This window comes from Heterocephalus glaber, unplaced genomic scaffold, assembly GCF_053883595.1.
Source record: "Heterocephalus glaber isolate CG9 unplaced genomic scaffold, H.glaber_assembly_v1.0 deba00001444, whole genome shotgun sequence".
NCBI lineage: Eukaryota > Metazoa > Chordata > Mammalia > Rodentia > Bathyergidae > Heterocephalus > Heterocephalus glaber.
Genome location: NW_028258297.1, coordinates 19,906,442 through 19,927,012, shown reverse-complemented (window position 1 = coordinate 19,927,012; position 20,571 = coordinate 19,906,442). Strand labels below are relative to the sequence as shown.

Here is a 20,571-nt window from a genome sequence, read left to right as displayed (position 1 = left end):
CCCTTGAGCCTGGTAACATTATGTTTATGACAATGTCCTCTTAATTACTTCAAATGAGGTGTTTCTGAGAAAGTCTAGAGAACAACCCTTTACATTTGTTCTTGGTCTAAATATAATACCTACCAATCTGGCCTAAGTAAATGGACTGTTCTTTAAGTCAGTAATTGGTTGTTTTCATGTTTTAAATCTTCTGAAGCTAAACACTGCAGAATTCTCTTGCAATTATATTGTGGATGATATTTTTCAGATTAAATTATGCAGCTCTTATCCTAAACATTTTTTCCCATATACTTTTCAGAATAAGAGAAACATATCATGCAGCTGACATTAATTCCAATTCTGGAAAGATCTGGAGCCCCATTACTGCATTTCCATTCCAGCTGTTTTCTAATAGCAAGTTCAACCTCAGTATTTTTATTGATGATTCAGGACAACTACTTCATCTTACACCATATGGTAAGCAAACTTTTAAGTAAATATAAAAATCTTTATGAAGCTGATGTTGATACATAACCTTGAAACGAGACTGAAATCATTTGAAGGAGCACTGTTCTATATTATTTCGCTCCAAGTGAAATAAAAGGAAAACAGTTGGGAGCCATTTGCTAACATTTGAGGTACATTAGGGGGAGAAGTTGTCTTCAGTAACTCTCTCCACATAGCTAACCACAAAATTCTCTATATTTCTGCTACCAATTTTTACTAGTAAGTGTAGCAAGTTTTCCACATATTTTTAAAAAGTAAATTTTGAAAAGATTCTAGATAAAGATGAAGTGTGATAAATGACTATTCCTATCCATTAGGAGCAACTATTTCATTCAAATATGAATAAATTATCATACAGAATAGGCACTGTCACACAAATCTCTATTGTCATAGTAAGAATGCCACTAGCTCTGTGCAGCCCACTCGTCAGTAGCAGATCTATTGGCTAAGAGTTTCTAGGGATGGATCCCAGAAATTTACATTTTATCAAACTCACTAGATGATTTTTCCTTTTCTATAGTCTTAAAATATCTTTATAGTAATTTGGTATCTTATTGCACTATTATAGTCTGCTATCTTGCAAAATAATGTTAGTCCTTTAAACAACATTTAATCATTATTAAGTTTTTATATAACAACGGGAAAGTGTTTCCTGACAGGTGATCCGATAGTTTCTTGTATTCATTGATTATTATTTATTATTTATTATTATGCTTTCCTCTTTCTTACTGTAGTCAAGGCTCTGAATAAGTACAGATGATTATAAACAACAATACTGTGTTCGTAAATTAGTAAGGACCATCTTGTTTGAAGCTAACAGAAACCAACTCCTGAGATGCCTTAAGCAGAAATAAAACATTTCTCAAAATATATACATGGATTTCTTACAGAATGTGAGAGCAGGAATTCATCAAAGAATTAGGAATGTTCTAAAAATACAAATTATAAAGCAGTCCCAAGGTTCTTTATGACCTTGAGTTCATCTCTTTGTGCAATTGCTTACCATATCTTTCTTGCTTGCTCTCTGCTAATTTGTTCTCTTGCTTCTCCAAAATGAGTACCCAGGGTCACAAGCATATGTGTTGTTTGGCCAGCCAACTAAAGATAGTTAAGTCTGTCTGGATCCAAATCCTAATTTCTAAAAGCAGGGTTCCAATTGCTCAGCCAAAATTGATAATGCTACACCCTGACTTAACCAGAATGATCATGGGTCCGAGTCATGTTGGCTTCAGCTGCCAGAGAGGGAATAACTATGAACCAAGGAGATTACTTCTACTAGAGCCGTTTTTTACTTTTATGAGTGGTTTCAGTAAAGTGATTAGGGCACTGTGTTTAGTGTTAGATTTGCAAAGTGATGAAGAAGATATCCATGCCCTAAAGATGTTAAATACAAAGAAGAAGAAGAGAAAGCAAAATGGAAGTAGATGATATAAAGAAGGACAAAAGGGGCCGGGGATTTAGCTCAGTGGTTTAGCAGCCTGCCTCACAAGCACAAGGTCCTGAGTTCGATCTCCAGTACCAAAAAAAAAAAAAAGGACAAAAGACATTCATGAAAACATGCAAGGTAGTATTTGCTATGGTTTTCAGAAAAACTTTTCCTTTACTCACTTAGATATGAATGACTGAGGGTGAGAAAAGGGTTTTTTAATTAACTAACAATAGACAGATTAAGGGGGGGAGAATATTTATGCATGTATAAGGAGGTCATTCAATAATGAATAACTGAAATCCAGAGATAAATGTTTATATACTAGTAGAAAAAAATGGGGAGTTTTAGGATTTCAGTAGGAAATATAAATGGTTGCACTGAATATTTTATTGCTAATGGAATGGGCAATCTATCTCCTTCCTGGAAGATCCAGATAATTCCCTCAGAAGGGAGTTGATAGCAGCTTTATTTTGGAGACTCGTGGCTTTAGTCAAATAAGGATATTACAGATAATATTGCAAATATTTTCACTTTAGTCTTTACACCCAAATTGTGATGCTTTTGTGAATTTACATTAGTGATTAGTATTGCAAATGTTCACAAAAGAGGAAAAGTGTGGAGGAAGGATTAAGAATGACTTCAGTGAATGATAGAAGCTGTTGCTAGGAAGTAAGAAACAATGAAATCTTGGTAAAAGGAAGACACAGGTGAAGGGATTCCATTCACAGAAAATTCTACAAGACTTACAAACTGGAATACTTTGAGGAAAACAGGTTTGTTTTTAAAAACCAAGAAACATTCTGCTTCGTAACCTTCACCTACCATTTCAATGAAGATAAAGTCCTTAATTTCAATCACAAAGTTACACTAGATCCAGTGTCTTTACTTTCATCTATCTTCTAGACATAGATGACCCACAGTTGGACTTTATTTAGACCTGAACTCTATTTGCGACCTGAAAAGGTTTGGAAGTAGAAGTCAACTCACAAGAATTTAAAAGTAATTGAGACATGTTAGCAGAAGTCTTTTCTTTAAGCAAGTTTAGAGACAAAGAAAATGTAAAAGAAGGAATACTATCAAGGAGTTGAAAGGTTAAGGGGAGATTTTTGGGGAAGTATAAACAGAAATGGATGATACTTAAAATATCTTTAAAGCACAGGATATTCAAAATGTAATACAAAAGGAGTTTGATTGATGGAATTAGAACCCAGTGTAAGAATAAAGAATGTAGATGAAGGAGTAAGATTTAGCAAAAAAGTAGAGAAATATATATCCTAAGAGTATGAAGGAATAGAAGATGAGTGAAAAACTAGATGTAAGGCCCAAAATAGTATAATGGAAGATTCTCTAGTTGGTCTTAGCCTTTCAATATGTTAGGCAATGTGGTTAACAGCAAGGACTATATGGAGTGGAAGACTACAAGAAACTGGAAAAAAGATTATATCAGTGATCAAAATAGAAGTAAAGGTACAAAGTCTATTTCAAAGAAACCCCAGTACTTGTTGGCTCACAATGTGGTTGAAAGTTTTACTCACAAACTTAATGGTTGCCTTCAAGGAGAAAGACAGTGATTTCATATTGAGACAGGCTGAATTTGCAGTAGTAATAAGCAAACATCCAAAGAATATCATGGAACAGGTAGTAGGAGATATCAAACTGCTGGAGTTCAGAAAACAGTTCTCCGAAGGACAGCACTTTAGCATGATCTGGATGGCACTAGAAAGGCCTCAGGAGCCAAGTCTCTTCCTGAACTTCTCCACCCCTTCTTTCTCCTGCTGTATTTTTCTCTCCCACGGTAGACTGCTTACCCCCACCACCACCAAATTCAGTCATAAAACCTAGAAATATTACTCTAAACTTCCTCTTCCTTTCTGTGTATAGCTGTCCATAAAGAAATTCTATGACCTACTTTGGTGGATAGGAAATCTAGAACCTTCATTCAGAAGAGATCTTTGCCCATCCCAAGGAGAAGGGAATGCTACACAGAGAAGCCAAGAAGCCAGACAGGCCCTGCTGCATTTCTTCATCCAGTCTGTTAGTTAGCTCAGACCCTTTCTATCCGGTCACAACCTCCACCTAGGTGCCATTCTTTATCTAAGCATAAGAAGCTGCATGGATTTTCTTGGCTTTTCTTAGGTTCTTCATTTCTGAAGGGTCTTGTGTCATATAAAATCTTGTTTAAATAGATGTTATTTTTTTTCTTGCCATCTTGTCTTTTGTTATAGGAGTGTCAATTATGAAATTTATGATAGAGAAGAAAGGGATCCTGCCCCTTCACCCTATAAAACCAAAGCACGGGAGAGGAGAAATAGGAATTTCACATAAAACAGAAAAATAATTGTAACAAAGGAATAATTAATTCATGCATGCCCCCATATAGTACAGGGAATGTCCCATGTAGGATGGTACTAGTACTAGAGATAGGAGAGTCAAAATAATTCACTAAGTCACCAATTCAGGTATATTTGCTATCATATTCTGGAAATCCTCTCCTTTGCTAGTTAAAGACCTCATAGTCATGATTTTGCCTGTGGTCCTATTTTCATATAGCTTCAATTCATACAATTTCAGTCAGTATTTCCAAGATGTAATAGGTTTAAGAAACTCTCTCTGTCATGTCAAAGCATTTCTACAGTCATTATTCCCTGATATCTTTACCATGTTTCCCCAGCCCCTTATTAGGAGCTATCTTGATCTACTGTAAGACGTGTATCTTAAATCAGCGTGATACACTTCCTCTTCTCTTTGTGGCAGCAATATCACTTGCAGCACTTTTTGTTAGCTAGTTTGACTCAGAATCCTTTCTCTCCCAACAAAAAGTATGTCATTTAAAGAAATCATGGAAAAATGAACACACAGCTGTAGAGAAAATTGAAGACAAAGGCAATTGACCATGTGGAGTGTGCTGCACTAATTTTCTTGTTGGCTACTGATCATCAGTCCAGTCTGTTTCACTTGCTTCCATTGACTGAGACCATAAGATCACACACAAAGTGTGGACATAGCACCTTTTAATAGATTGACTACATTTGTCTACTTCTTATGTTGCCCTTACATCAAATTCCTGAAGGAACAAAGCCATGCTATTACAAACCTTTAAACATATAAAGAAGCTAGGTCTAAAGGGTGAAATAACTCGTCTGTGTACACCAACTAAAGCAGTGTGATATCTATAATTATTTTCAGGTCTTAGAGGCAGAACATTGACAATGAAATGTTAATTGTTGTAAAATTGTCTGAATATCATGGCAGCAGATTATCTTTTATGGAGAGATACAATGTACAAAGGGTTTGAACATGAGGAACACAATACCTAGCTTTATTATATTTTATGGAAACAGAACTAACCAAAAGAATTCCAAATGACATTTTTCAAAAGTATCTTGAACTCTAACCAGACTAATATATGTGGTGTCTCTCATTTTAATCCCCTTTGAAGGAGCTAGACAGTTACAACACTTCACAATGTGCTTATCATTCTTTGTGCTTAGAAAGTTTCCCACCCAGTGTTGGATAAGCCCTTTTATTATTCATGTTTGTTTTCAGGGGATTATCTTGTCAAAGACTTAATTGCAGAAATTCTACACCTATGTACAAGTGACCAGCTCTGTCCCAAAGATCATCTTCTCAGTGTATGTGGCTCTGAAGAATTTTTACAGATGTAAGTATCTTATTAAGGTAATTTTTGATCATTTTTAGAATCTGTCAGTGTTAAGTAGCAAGATTTTTTTTAACAGTCTTTACAGAAACACATTCCCTTACTCTTCTGGGGAGGTGGGAGAATACAGGAACTCAAAGTCAGGGTCTTGTCCACGCTAGAAAAAGGCTCTATCACTGAGCTACATCCCAAGCCCTCAATATTATATTTTTATAAGTTACATTTAGTAAAATCTACTTTACTCCCTTTGTGATGAATTTGACCATCATTTGAGTAGTCTTCCTGGTGTTTTTTTTTTTTTGTACTATGTGCATTTATGGCAATAAGTATTTAAGCAACCTGTGACAAGGGTGCTAACTATCTCCGTTTACCCGGCATGGAGAGGGCTCCCGAAATGGGACAGTATCAGTTCTAAAATCAATATGGATAGGCAAACCAGGTCACTCACCTCATAATAAAATTTACTAGGATAAATCACAGTTAAGAAAGTGAATTGTTTAATATAAGTAACTTTTTGGTTTCACATATTAAAATGCCAATTAAATGCTAATTTTAAAAAATTATACAAGTTTAAAACATGTTAATATTTTTATAAAATAATAAATGATAAAACATCTATTTTATTTCTTTAAGCAATTCAATGAAACAATTTTAAAAATCTGTTTTCATGAGTATCAACTTCAAATACTTAGCTGAGGGCCGGGGATTTAGCTCAGTGGTTTCTCTGCCTGCTACACAAGCACAAGGACCTGAGTTCGATCCCCAGTACCAAAAAAAAAAAAAAAAAATACTTAGTTGATAGAAAATTCATTTTTTAGCTTGCCACAATAAAGTATTTGCCTGAAATTCCAGAGAATCAAGCCACATAAATAAAATACAACCTTCAGAAAATAAATATTCTTCTGTTGATATTTCATAGTTATATTCTGAAGAGTAAAATATTAAATTCAAAAAATGTTCAGTAAAGTGAATTGGCATTTATATTTCTCCTTTGCACTTTTACAAATATCTAAAGATTGACCACAGTCTCTTGGAAGTAAAAACATATTTTTTTGAGATTCCAAGTGTCATTGTCATTATTTTCCCGTAAATATGCTTGGAAATATCTGTGGGAAATTTGGTGAATATAATGATATTTTAAACAGCAAACCTAGTTTCTTATTGTGTAATGTTAGCTGTGAATGACTTTAAAGATTATTTTTCTTCTTGTATTACCAGTTATAAAAAAGAATGATATATTCGGGGATTTAGCTCAGTGATTTCGTCACCTGCTGTGCAAGCTCAAGGACCCAAGTTCGATCCCTGGCACCAAAAATTTTTTTTAAAAGAATGATATATATTTATATGAAATCTCAGAGTTTTTTTGCTCTCAGCTTAAAGATATCCTTCTTTTTCTGTGTACATTTGAGCCCATTAACATACTCAATGACTAGGTTGCTACCTTCCCCCAACATAAAATTTTGAAGAGCAAGGGAAAAATATTTAAGTAAATTTACTCTTATACTGATTATTCATTAAAACTCATCTTTCAGATGTGTAATCTCCCAACTGGACTTTGGTTGATGACAACACATTAGATCCAAATAAGGAGAAACATTGTCAAATACTTGCACTAAGTTTTAGCAGTAAGAAATTTCATCCAGAAAGAAATATTAATTAAGAAGATAGAAATTTAGAATAGTATAATATAGTGAGATCTTACAGTGGATCTTGGTTTTAAATGGGTAAGTCATCCATAAATAGCTTAATTTAATTTGATTAAAAATGTACAGATCATCATCTTACTCTTGTTTCTTATATGATCTCTGTGAAGTATAATGTAGATTTTAAAAAATGTTTTAATCATCACTTAATTCTATTACAACTTCATTTAACTGAGCTTTATTAAGCTCAGAAATTTGATGAGTATTAATATAGGTTAATTATAGTCATTAATTCCCTAATAGGAATTGAAGAATTTGTGTATATGAGGAATTTCTCACTAAGAGTAAAAGCTTATATGAATCAATATGCTTTATTTTAATAAGCGGAATAATATTCCTCTATTTAATATCTAAAGAATTATATATGTTAGTCATTCAGATTTCATTTTCAATTTATTGCTACATAATTTTTCTAAAAATATATATTGAAGAGTTGGATATCTCTCCATGAAGTTCTTAGCTAAGGTTGCAGTGATAATAATGATAGTAATTGCCATTTATTAAGCACTAACTGTCTGCTTACATCATATTGGGTAGAATCTAAATCTCCTAACACACGCATTCGATACATATCATAACTTCTGTTTTAGAGACTGGGAAACTTGAGGCTTCAAGGTTACCTTGAGCCAACTTGAATTCCAAATGAGATTTAACTACCCTGATAGCCAGACAGCCTCGAATAGTTTGTTGCTGTTATATGTAGTACATGATGTTGACCTTCCTTGCAGGGAGTTGGTAAATGTGCATACCCCACCTTCATTCCTTTGTGCATTCCCTTTCCCTCCACTCCCTTTTCCCTCCATCTCTTGATCCCCTACCTATACAAGAAACAACATTGTCCAAAAGTGCTTGAGTAATATATAGGACATAGCAAGTAGCTCCACATGCTGGAGCACTGGGTGAAAATGTGCACAGTTTTGCAGGTGTTAATGAAAGTGGAGGGATAGGAATCAGAATAGTCCAATTCAAAACCTGTGGGTACCACGTATGTGAAAAATGTTTGCTCAACTGAAGAGGATACACAGATGACTTATGTATAATCCTGCCTTCTTCCTTGCCAAATAATCTGTTATTATAATGCCCTATTGTGAGAGTAGTATCCTTTAAATCAAAGGGAGAGATTATAGGTCAGAATAAGAAAATGGTACAAAGAAAAGTCAATGATCAACTTGTATTTAAAGATAAATACTAAGGAAAGAAATCAGTAACACGTGATAAAATTTTATTAGCTTTAGAATAAATAAAATATACTTAAAATTTGGTTTTCAAAGATAATTATCAACAGAAAAAAATATCACTCAAGAATGCGAATAATGGGCTGGGGATTTCGCTCAGTGGTTCTGCTGCCTGCCTCGTAAGCGCAAGGTCCTGAATTCAATCCCCAGTACCAAAAACAAAAAAACAAAAAAAGAATATGAATAGTAACTCAAATGGAAAAGAAGTATTTAGAGTTTAACCTAAAAGCAAACATGCAATTAAAACAATGAGATGTCATTTTTGCTAATCAAACTGTTATTTATGATGAAATTTAGTAGAAAAAAATGGACATAATCCAAACAACTACTGGGAATATAAATTGATATAGCACTCACTAGAGGGAATTTTGTCAGACGTGTAGCAAAAGCCTTTATAATATCTATGATGTCAGTTTTAGTAATTCTACTTCTGGGAACTTTTCTTAAAAAATTACACAGAAAGATTTAGATTTACAAGTATCTGGTATAGCATGATGTCTAGTGGTAAAAGGGTAAACTGAGAAAAGAGCTACATCTCTGGTAATATTCCAAACTAATTGTAATATATATTAAGAAGGATACTTTAATAAAACATGACATAAACTTTACAAATTATTTGTAAATATATCTTGATATAAAACATGTATTGTACTTTGTAAAGGTAAAAAAAGATTTCAAACTATCTCTAAAGATACTAATTTTATTTAAAAATATTTTACATGAAAAATTCAATTGTATACACTAAAATATTAGACTAGATGCACCTTGGAAAGAACTACTTTTTTATTGCATTTATTCTTTTATTTATAAAATTTCTACAATATGCATGAATTTTTGTTATTAGGACATTAACTAAATTATCTCTAGTGAAAATAGCATTTAAATGACAATGTGAATAGCAATTTAGAATTAGAAAGTAGTTAGGAGGCTATTCCTGAGTGTAGGACACATTGACAGGGAAGACCTAAAGCAGGCTACATGGGAGGCATGAAATCCTAGGGGAATAAAAATGATGGAATTAATGGCATTTGGTGACTGAAAGTATGGAATTTTTTGAGAGGCAGAAGTTGATGTTGAAGTCAACAACTAAATGGATTTGAGAAAAACAAATTTTGCATATTCATAGCAATTAAATTTGGGACATTTTGAGTGTTGAAGGGCATCCAATATTGAGAAAGTAAATCAGATTTTCGGAATAGTAGCGTTGGTTAGGAACCATTTTAAATTAATTTTTAAATTGGCTAATATAAGCTGTATATACTTATATGTAATGTAATGCTTTGAAATATGTGTACATTGTGGCATGGCTAAATCAGATTAGCATAGCCAATCTCTCATGCATATTTTGGGTGGTGGTGGTAGGAACACTTAAGACCTATTATTCTATGGCAATCATTGATTTTTAAAAGAAAGATCACACAGATAAAGTGACAAAACAGAATATTGATATTTAAAAGCTAGTATAGAAAAAGGATCAGGAAAAAATGAGAAAAAGCAATTGAAAATGACAAGACGTGATGGAAAATGTTTCTTTCCCAACAAGGAAAAAGAAAGTTTTTAAACTTTTGAACACCAAGTGATATACTATCAAATGCTGAAAATACATAGTAGGTGAAAACTGAAAAATCACAATTATATTTGATAATTAGGAAGTTCTTTGGTGATACAAGTAAAAGTACAGTGGCAGAGAAAAAAGCAAAATTGCAATGAGCTAAGGAGAGTAGAAGGTGATTAATGAAAAGCCACATGAAGACCATTCTCTCAGAAATAATAGGGGTTGTAAAAGCCAGGAAAAAGATGAAGTTTTAGATGCTGAGAGAAATTGTTCTGGAGATTTGGGGATTGTGAATAAGGGAGATTTGAAAATGTTCAGAAACTGAAGGAAAAGTGCCAATTGAAAGGAAAAGATTAGAGACATAAACTAGGTCATTCATGAGACAGATGCCAGGTGAGAGGGATGGGATTCAGAAGTCAGATGAAAAGGTTCACAGTGCTCTGACAAAGGAATTTTCCTTCTCAATGAGGAAACAGTTCAAATTAATATGAATTTTTAACTTAAATAATCACAAATGTAATTATTCTTTTGGAGAACTGGTGCTCCAGTGAAATCAGCAAAGCTGAAGGAAATGTAATGGAAATGTAAATAATAATAACAGTAAAAATAAAGAGAAAAACCCACTTCACTGTGTGTGAAGACAAACATGTCTTACAGCTATAATTTTCACATTGTAATAATATTGAGTCTCATAAAAGAAAAGCATTACTATTTCCCTTATACAGATGAGAAAACTGAGGGTAAGAATAATGACTTGTTAAAAGTCATAACCTAAGGAAGCAGAAAATTCAAGATAGTCCAGGTTTCTTTGGCTCCATTATCTTTCCATTTCATAATAAAGATTCCTACATGGTAAGGACTCGCTTGACAACAAAAAATTACGAGGATAAGTATTATCATTATGCATAATGATCACATATTTGTGCACTGAACATGAGTTTATAATTTTATTTATTTATTTTCTGGTACCGGGGATTGAACTAGGGATCTTGTACTTGCAAGGCAGGCGCCAGAACCACTGAGCTACATTCCTGCCCGTCATGAGTTTATAATTTAACATACAGAATTTAGGTTCAAAATAAGAAAGCAGAAACCATTACTTAGAGAACACTTGTATTCTTATATATTTTAAAAAATAATTTAAATACTCATCAGGAAATATTTAAATATGATTTGACTATAATAAAGCCAAATTATAGTCACTGAAGGTACCCTTTAAATGCCATTTGAAAATTACTGTTTATATAAATCAATTTCCTTTTTTGAAATTTTGAGGCTGTTTAAGCAAATAAGTAACAGTAAAACAAAATTGTCCACTGTGAGTTACATTACTCTCTGTATTTTATTTTGGTAAACTAAGTCAACTTCTTTTGACCTCAATTTTTTTATGTCTTAAAAATATGATTTTTTAAAAGATATTTTCCCAATTTTAAAAGTGTGCTATAGGATTACATTTTAGTCATCTTTAATTCCAACATAAAAATTTATTAAGGCTCTTAAGTCTTTGTATCATGTGAAGATTTCTTTGAGCTTCTGTGATGTGTAGGTCTAAAAAACTGAAGACATTATATGGTTGTAATAACATAACGAACTAAGAGTAAAAATAGTATTTTCAAAAAAATACCGCTGTTATTTTTGTAGAATGATGTAAAATGATTTTTTTTTCATTTTAAGCTCTCATTCTAATATCAGAGCTATGCTTCTTAATCTATTCTGTTTTATAAAAATAGAGACAAATTATCTTTAGTTGCTGCTTTTGCAGTATTTTATCTATTTTGGATTATTTAAAAGATAAATGAATCCTTAACATTTAAGCTACTTCATTATTTCCAGATAGTATATCTTTCTGTTAAAATAGTCACAGCAGGTATTGATGAACCAATCAAGTTTTCAGGAGGTAGATGCATGGGAGAACCAATTTCTTTCTTTGCCTGTTTTAGGTCTAGACTGAGGTACTTGTACCAAAAAACAACTTAGCAAGACAAAAGCCCACAAATTTATTTGACATAAGTTTTACAAGACATGGGATCCTTCAGAAATGAAGCAGGCAGCCCTGTGTGTGTTTATGTCCAGGGTGAATGAAGATGGTCATAGGAATTGACAAGGAGAACATGAGCTCGGGATGACAAACAAAGGGGATGGATGGAGTGAGGCCTGTTTGTTGAGAATCTTCTTGGGTCTGTCTCTTTAAGGGATAAGGATGCTTCTTTCCATGGGGTACAGGATGCCACTTCTGGAATGAAGATTACATGACTTATGTCATGGGAAAAGAATGAGGTAAAGACAAAAGTGGTTTTCCTACTGCCGTTTTCACAAATGCCAAGATGCTATATTTTGGGCTGGTGTGTCTTTCTATCACAGTTAAAAGACCATTGGTCAGTGCTATGATTTGGATTCAAAATATCCCCCAAAGTCTTGTGTTTAGAGATGGTGCTCTCAGCAGGTGACTGAATCATGGAAACATTATCCTTTATCCACTGATAAGTTTGTAGCTGAATGTGCTGTTGGAGGTGGGTCCCTGTGGGTATGACCTGGAAGGGTGTATTCTTGTCCTGGCCCCTTATTCTCACTCTGCTTCCTAGTTGCCATGGGATAAGCAGTTTTCCCCCATCAGGCCCTCCTGCCATGAAGTCACACCCCATCAACTGAACCTGCTAAAACTGAGAAAGAAATTAACCTCATCTCCTTTAAATTGTATGTGCCAGTATTTGGTCCCAGTGAGGTGAAAATGATTAATATGGAAAGTTGTGCAGGTAGAGGGACAGTTGCTGTGGGTATACCTGACCATATGGTTCCAAAGCCATTGGAACTGGTTTTGGGGGGGGGGGGAATTTGAAAAGGTTTGGAGATGCTGCCTAGAGAAGCCTTAGAATATTGTAAACTGAGGTTTATGGGTAATTCTGACAGGTGCTCAGAAAACCAGGAGGCTGATAGAAATGCAGACTGTAAAAGCCAGGCTCATGAAGAATTTTAGCCAGCAGGACAAAAATGAATAGAAATTTTTTCTTTGGGAACAAGTGGCTTCTCCTACCTTTCTCATGCATAGGGCATAGACCCCCATCCCCTCCTCCCCTCAGCCCAGATGAACAAACATAATATCCAGATGCTGGTACCAGGAGGCTGAGGTCCAGTTTGGTTTCTACAGGGAAGGAAGGGCGAGGAAAAGGACCAAAAAGATGAAGCAGATCTGGAGTTGTCTTCTGTCTTACTGTAGTCTTATTCCCCTCTCCCCCTTACTATGAAAGACACCTGAACACCTGGATACAGTGAGGTGATGTCACCTCAGGACTCTCAACCTGAGGCCTCTCAATCTCTTCAGAGCTAGCTTTGAATAAGCCTTTTCCTTTTCATCAAACATGGCCTCCTGTGTTTCTTTGGAGAGTTAGAGAGTGGTGAGCAAGTGGAAACATGCCCTCTAATGAAAACTGGATTAGAGGCCAGATATGTTATATTCTGGCAAAGAACTTCTACACATTTTGTCCATGTATGTTCTAAGACTTTGTGTAAGGTTGAATTTAAAGATGACGAAATAATGGAGGAAGTTTCTAGGCAGTGGCATAAATACTGTTGGTTGCTTTCAGTCAGATTTGCAATGAGAATCAGAAGCAAAAGCTGAGATAAATATTTAGAAAATTTTGCAGGTTGGCCAGAAAGGAAGTAGTATAACATTGAAGGCAAAGAAGAGTGGTTGGCAAAAGTATGAAACCAATTAAAAAGAAGCCAAGCAGTTTATACCAGAACTAAAAGAAAGATACTTTGAGGACGTCTCAGGAATTGGCAGGCACCACCCACTGTAAGCTAAAGGGTGGAAAGAGCAAATTCCTTTGAGAAACCTCACTTTGAGAAGAGAGTTCCAGGGCACCTTGATCACTCAAGGCTGCCTAGGAAATTGTTTCCTCAAGTTTAACCACCTAGGCACTCAGAACTCACTGCAGCCATGGTTCAAGAAGGCCAGGCTACTGCTGGAGCTTGTTTTATAGGCATGCAGAGTACAAAAGTTGTGGGGTCATGGGGGCTTCCATTCAGATTTCAAAGAAAAGCCTGGGACACCAAGTAATGTGTCTCCAAGAGAGACAGTACATGAGGCTGTAAGAATGAAGCCCAAGGTCCAGCAGAGACACCAGGAAGTTCCAGAGCCCAGAAATGCAGTGAGTATAGCAAGTCCAGGAGAGATGTCATATGGACTACAACTGGCGATAAGGGTCAAGTTTCCTAAGCCCTTTGGAGCTCACCTCTTAGCACTACCTGCCATGGGTGTTAGACATACGTCTACAGGATTAATGTTTGCCCTGGTGGTTTTTGGTCTTGATTCCTTTCTATGTCCCATTCCTCCCTTCGGAGTGGTAATGTTTACCCTGTGCCATTGTGTGTTAGAAGTGTTTCACTTTTTTAATTTTTAAAAATTTTCTCAGTGTCTGTCTGTGATATAAAATAGTTATAGTCAATTTTAGGAATTAGTATGAAAAAAATATTTTTTTCTCGATTAATTTCAATTTCTTTACTCTTTCCCTCATCTTAATTACCTTTCCCTTATCCAAAAAATAGGGACTCACAGCTAAGAGATGCCCTTGACTCTTAGAGAAGACTTTGTACTTGGAACTTTTGAGCAATGTTGAAATTGTTAAGATTTTGGTGACTCATAGAGATGGACTAAATGCATTTTGAATGATATGGAATGAGCCTTTTGGGAACCAGGGAAAGAATGTTAAGGTTTTGATCCAAAATGTCCCCCAAAAGTCTCATGTATTTAGTGATGGAGTTTGAGCTGGTGACTGGATCATGGGGTTCCTGTACTTAACAGTGGATTGATCCATTGATGACTTCATAGTTGAATATGCTATTAGAAGATGAAGCCTCCTCAGAAGAGATGGGTCACTGTAGGTGTGACCCTGAAGGGCCTATTCTTGTCCTCGGGTTTCCCTTTTCTCACTGCTTTCTGGCTGCTGGAGGTTAAGCAACTTTTCTCAGTCAAGCTTTTCCACCACGATGTTCTTGCCTTGTACTGAACCCTCTGAAACCATGAGCCAAATAAACTCTTCCTTAAGTTGTATGCATTAGCTTTCACATTCCAGTGATCAGAAAGTGACTATTACAGTCAGGATGCTAATTTCACAGCTTTGCTAAATGGTATATTTGTCATTCTTTATGTTGTATGTGCTCCCTAAGTTGTATTTTGTTATTTTATTGAATTTTCCTGTCTTTACAAAACTTAGTAAATTAATATATAAAATCCTGAAAAATGGGAACATGTAAATAAATATGATGATGTAATGTATGTATGCATAAACTGATATTGTAACACAGTGTTCTCAAATTTTAATGTGTTATACATGTCATTTGAACATCTTGTTTAAAGAAAAGGATGCTTATACAGTAGCTCTGGAGTGGCCTAGAAATTTGCATTTGCAAGGCTTCTGAATGATGCTTAGGCTTTGGGTCCACAGTTCATGTTGCAAAGTAGCACAATACTACATAATTTAGACTCTCCAAAAGAAAAATATTTGCCCACTTGTCTAAAATAGAACATGTATAAAATTGAATCGAATCAACAAAGTAATTGAGATGCTTATAGCTCATAAAATACTGTAAAATTATGAAAGATAACTTTCCTAGAAAATGAAAATTTCCCTTTTCACAAATCAACTATATTATTTTTCAACTCATTTAACAGTCATCTTAATTTAGTATCATGTTTTTTCTTTCAATTAAAATATCCTCTCTCTCACCCTCTCACATGCACACACTCACACTCATACACACACTCACACACTTGATCTGCCTCTCCCTATTAAATGTATCTATAAATACCAGACACTTACTTTGTCTGTAACTCTTCTCCAAGATGTGATTTTCTGACCTCTTTCACCTTGATATCATCTACATTTACCAAGTACTTCAAATATATAAAAAACAGTCTCCTTAACTATCAATATTCTTTGTGGAAACTTCTTTACAAAGAAAATATTATAAGCAGATGGTAATTTTTTAGAATTAGCATAGAAACTTTATCAATTTTATTGTAGGCACATGGAAGCTTAATAAAAACTGTCAGCAATGTAAAGTATGGAATATGGAGCCAGCAGGTCAGAATCAGAATAAAATTAGAGAAATAACAGAATAGAAATTATATGGTTCATTTGAAAATATTAAAATTTTTTGATGTGTTCTCCTTTAGCCCCCAGTGTAAATACTATGAAGGGTATGCTTCATAATTCCATTACTCAGGATCTCATCTAGTTAACTCATCTACCCAGTTTATCCACAGGCAGACTTGAGGACAGGAAGTACATCTTTTCTTTCCTCTTGGGTAAAGCACTGATGCAAAGAACTTGATCATAAAAAGACTACTTCCTAAATTGTTCCAGCATCTTTCTCCCTTTTGGTAAATAACAGTTGTTGAACCTTCATCTTGACTTACAACCATGTCTCATATTTTTATATATAGTTTTGTAAATATATGACTTATAATGCTAGTTCATAATTTTAGGCTTTATTCTGTAGCACAATATCTTGAAATGGAGGTTTTTCTGTATATTTATCACGCCTGATCTATGTATTTGAGTAATTTCTTCTCTTTAAAATCTCGCTAGAAGTCTTATTTTCAAATTCAACTTTAAAATAATTCTTTTTATCAGCTGCTGTGTGAAACAAGAAAATGTACTGCATTTGAAAGTGTTTGCTGAATAAATCATGATTACATTATCAGTAGGTAACCACAAGTGCTCAAACGAAACTGAATATTCTTACTTGAAAATTCTACTTGGGCCTTTTGCTTACAGGTTTGACCAGACTTTATATTCCTGATTTCCTTCATTTAAAAAAAAAATCGACTAGTCCTGTATTTGTCAGCTTTTCATCATTGGGACAAAATATCTGACAAGAAAAGAATGTTTAAAGGAAGAAATGTTTACTGTGGCTCGTGGTTACAGAGGTCTCAGCCCACAGTAAGCTGGCCCCGATGCAGAAAGATGGCAGAAGCACCTGTGAGAGGGAAGCTGCTCACTTCATGGCTGCCAGGAAACTAACAGAAAGAGCTGGAGAAGCACCAGATATAGTCCCTAAGGCCACAACCCCAAGACCTGCTTCCTCCAACCAGGCCCCACTTCCTAAGAGCACATTCAGATAAGTCATCATGGATTAAATCATAGATGAGGTTAGCATCACCATAATCCAGTCTCTTCCAAAAGCCCCACTTGTGAACACATGAGTCTTTGAGAGGCACTTTTTTTAATCCCAAAACATCACAGTTGCTAAAGAATGTTAGAAGTCAGAGAACTAAAAATATAATGTAAAAGAAAAAATCCTATGATGACTGAAAATATTACTTCAAAATAGTTATACATTTATAAATTAGCCTTGATTAGACTGACCTGGCTATCTATCCAGGGTCCCCTTTCTCTCTCCTGGGTTCTCCCAAAAAGTAAATCCATTTCATTAGAATTTTAAAATAATCTCTAGAAAAACTCATTATTTAAAAATAGTTTAATTAATCCTAAATTAATTGTATTCAGTTGATCAATAAACATTTGATCATAAGTTGGAATTTCCTTATACTCAAAGGAAAAATCAAACCTAATTACTGGTGAGAAAAAAATCCAAGTTATGCACATATAAGTTAATAGGTTTCACTCATTAGTAGTAAAAACTAGGTTGTATGTATTTCGGGGGTAGGAAAGAGGACTCTTATTCTCAACGAAATTAAAGATTTCATTTAACAAACTTAAAATATTTGATTATGTTCACCACACTCAGAACAGCCTAAGGCTTCAAATTATAGTCTACTCCGTTGTAACTGTTTGGACATCACTTTCAGTACTGTTCCACTTTTAAAATCACAGGGCCATGTGGGTAAATGGAACGGAACATGTCATAATCTCTCACGCAATTCAGAAAGTGTGTTGTTACTCAAATAATTTACCTTAGGTTTCTTGAAGTTAGATTGCCTTCATGGTGATTTTCCAGAAATGTCAAAATTAACTCTGGTTTCTATCGTTAACAAATAGCTAACAACAATAAGAAGAACATATTGTACAAACTTACATTGGGTTCTCATTCAATAACTCCAAACTAAAACAAATGTACTCAAGAGTGGACATTTTGTGTATCTTTCATTTGAGACCAGTTCTCTAAAGAAAGAGCTGTGATAATAAATATTGTTTATTAGGAGCAACATGTAAGAAATAACGCTGAGTTTTCAAAGGAGCTGAATTATGCAAGCATCATTAAAAAACAGACTAGATAAAGAGAAGCACAAAGATATTACAGATAAAAACATGGCAAATCATAACTAAATGTAGGTACATCATTTAATTTCATTATCTCTAGGCACCCAATAGGCAGCTATTGTTTTTGTTAAAGAATTATTTTAAAAGCTATTAATTTTTAAATCCCTTTCCCAATTTTGAATCAATTGAAGTTTAAATAACCTAGTCCTCTGATTTATTTAAATGTAAAAAATGATTAGCTAGAGAACTTTTGAAATATATACATATAATTTCAGAGTGGCCAGTATCACCTTAATAAGGCTGAAATTGCTATTTTAATCTCAGTTCCTGAATGTTTTCTGTTAGCAAAGGCTACAGAATGTTTCTCCTCTAGAGATTTTGTGGGAAAAATAATGAAACTTTGAGATAGAATGCAATCACTATTTCTGATCTCCTGGGAAGTTGACTGTATTTCAGATTTACATCTATATCTGAAAAGAGCTCCTTGGAGCTTAGTACATATTTTTTGCAGAGAATACAGAGCTCCAGCATCACTGTTATTTTCATATGGACTCTCTATTTTAGTTAACTTCATTTACATAGATTATTTTGCTATTACTTAATTGTTGTGACTGTATAGCTCAGTAGAGAGGCATTGAAAATTAATATAAAGTATTTCTTCTAGGTTAAAACCTTTTTTCAATTAAATACATTCAATTTAATTTTATTTTTGAATTAAAATGTATGCATACTCAAGTATAAAGGAATATAATCATATTTTAATGAGGAGTATGACAACAGTTGTCTTTTAAAGGCTGAGGAAGTTCTTAAGAAAAGTTGAAAATTTGAATAGAAAGGTTTCCTTTTGTTTGGTCCAATTCCTTCTTGAGAAATAGGTATTGGTATCAATTTATGCTTCATAAACCATTTCTGTTCAAAAGCACTACCCTCTTCCACAATATAGAAGACTTAGTTTTAGAGTATACCCTGTTACTGTCTCTCTAAATCATGGAATTTAACTTTTCCTAATCATTATTCCCCTGAAAGCAAACTAACAATACATTTGAAGGCTTCTGGTTTTCAGAAACAACATACCACTGCTCATTATCTGTGTGAGTCATCTCTAAATTCCACTTTGAGGATAGAATCTAGACTATTTAGTTGATCAAAATGGCTATCTTACCAGAATTAACAGTGTGGTAGATGTAATATCATAGAAGTTTCAAACTGGAAATGCCCAGTGAAGCTGTATGTGCCTGTGTGTGAGAGTTCATCCATACACACATGGAACTATTCAAAATGCACTCTGTGCACTACTACTAATAGTTCTAATAATGGTATCATTAATATTTTAATATTTTGTATAATTGCTTGATATTTTTTGACCTACTCATATTTTGTTAGAGGTTCAGCTTAATTACTGAATTTTCTTAAGGAAATAGTTTTAAAAATCTGTCAACAGTCCTGGCTGTCAATATTCATAAGGCCAAATGGCAATAGTTTTTTAAAAATATATGACATTAATATTTCACAATCTAACTGTTACTTCTTCATACACAAACAATGAAAAAAATTTGAAACTTTCTATCCTATAAAACCAAAATATGTACTTATTCCAAAGAAAGTGCCCTGCTCAGAAATGTGGGTTGGAAATGAGTGCCTAGGATGATGAAAATCAATATTTATAAACTGGACACTAATATTTTGGCACCAGGACAAATCTGAGTACTCGCATATCATGTTGGTGTTAAGGCCATTGATCTCTCTTTATATTGTCATGGAAATACTTTTAAATTAACATGAGCTATTTCTGACTGGAAATAGAGATAGTTGTCCAAGGGTTCTGCCTTGTAGTGTTGATCTTGAATGACAAGCATTCTCATAATAGCTTCTAAAATAGTAACTATCAGACAACTGGAATAAAATATTTGTTGAAAGAATAAATAATGAATGTAGAGAAATCTTGATATACCAGTATATATTTGGAATAAACCCTAAATTTTGATTGCATCATAGATTCAGCTTAGTGAAAAATTGAAATTGTATACATGACTACTAAATCAAATCTAGTAAGCACTTGGGCTGGGGTTTAGCTCAGCAGCACAGCGCCTGCCTGACAAATGTGAGGTCCTGAGTTCCATCCCTGGTACCAAAAATAAAAATCTACTAAGCACTCATATCTGAAATCTGTGTGTACAGCCTGATAGGGATAATTCCACTCCCACACTATTAGTGTAGTGGACTGTTCTCTTAGTGCTGAAACCCTTCCCTCTACATTGTCCATCTCTAGGTTTTCATCAC

The 20,571-nt window shown here is 34.2% G+C and overlaps 1 protein-coding gene and 1 long non-coding RNA gene across 5 annotated transcripts in view; one reads left to right on the top strand and one right to left on the bottom strand.

Annotated features, from left to right (window-relative positions):
- Positions 1 to 20,571, top strand: part of Pik3c2g (phosphatidylinositol-4-phosphate 3-kinase catalytic subunit type 2 gamma) — a 326,458-nt gene that overhangs the window by 44,328 nt on the left and 261,559 nt on the right. For all 4 annotated transcript variants that reach the window (XR_002395360.2, XM_087213485.1, XM_021259132.2 and 1 more), the window contains exons 4-5: positions 299 to 456; positions 5,462 to 5,576. Coding sequence is in view for 3 of the 4 variants with exons in the window: in XM_087213485.1 (XP_087069611.1) it covers positions 299 to 456; positions 5,462 to 5,576 (273 nt within the window). In the remaining variant the exon portion in view is untranslated. The remainder of the gene's footprint in view (positions 1 to 298; positions 457 to 5,461; positions 5,577 to 20,571) is intronic.
- Positions 1 to 20,571, bottom strand: part of LOC147827499 (uncharacterized) — a 51,498-nt gene that overhangs the window by 15,702 nt on the left and 15,225 nt on the right. The window lies entirely within an intron of this gene.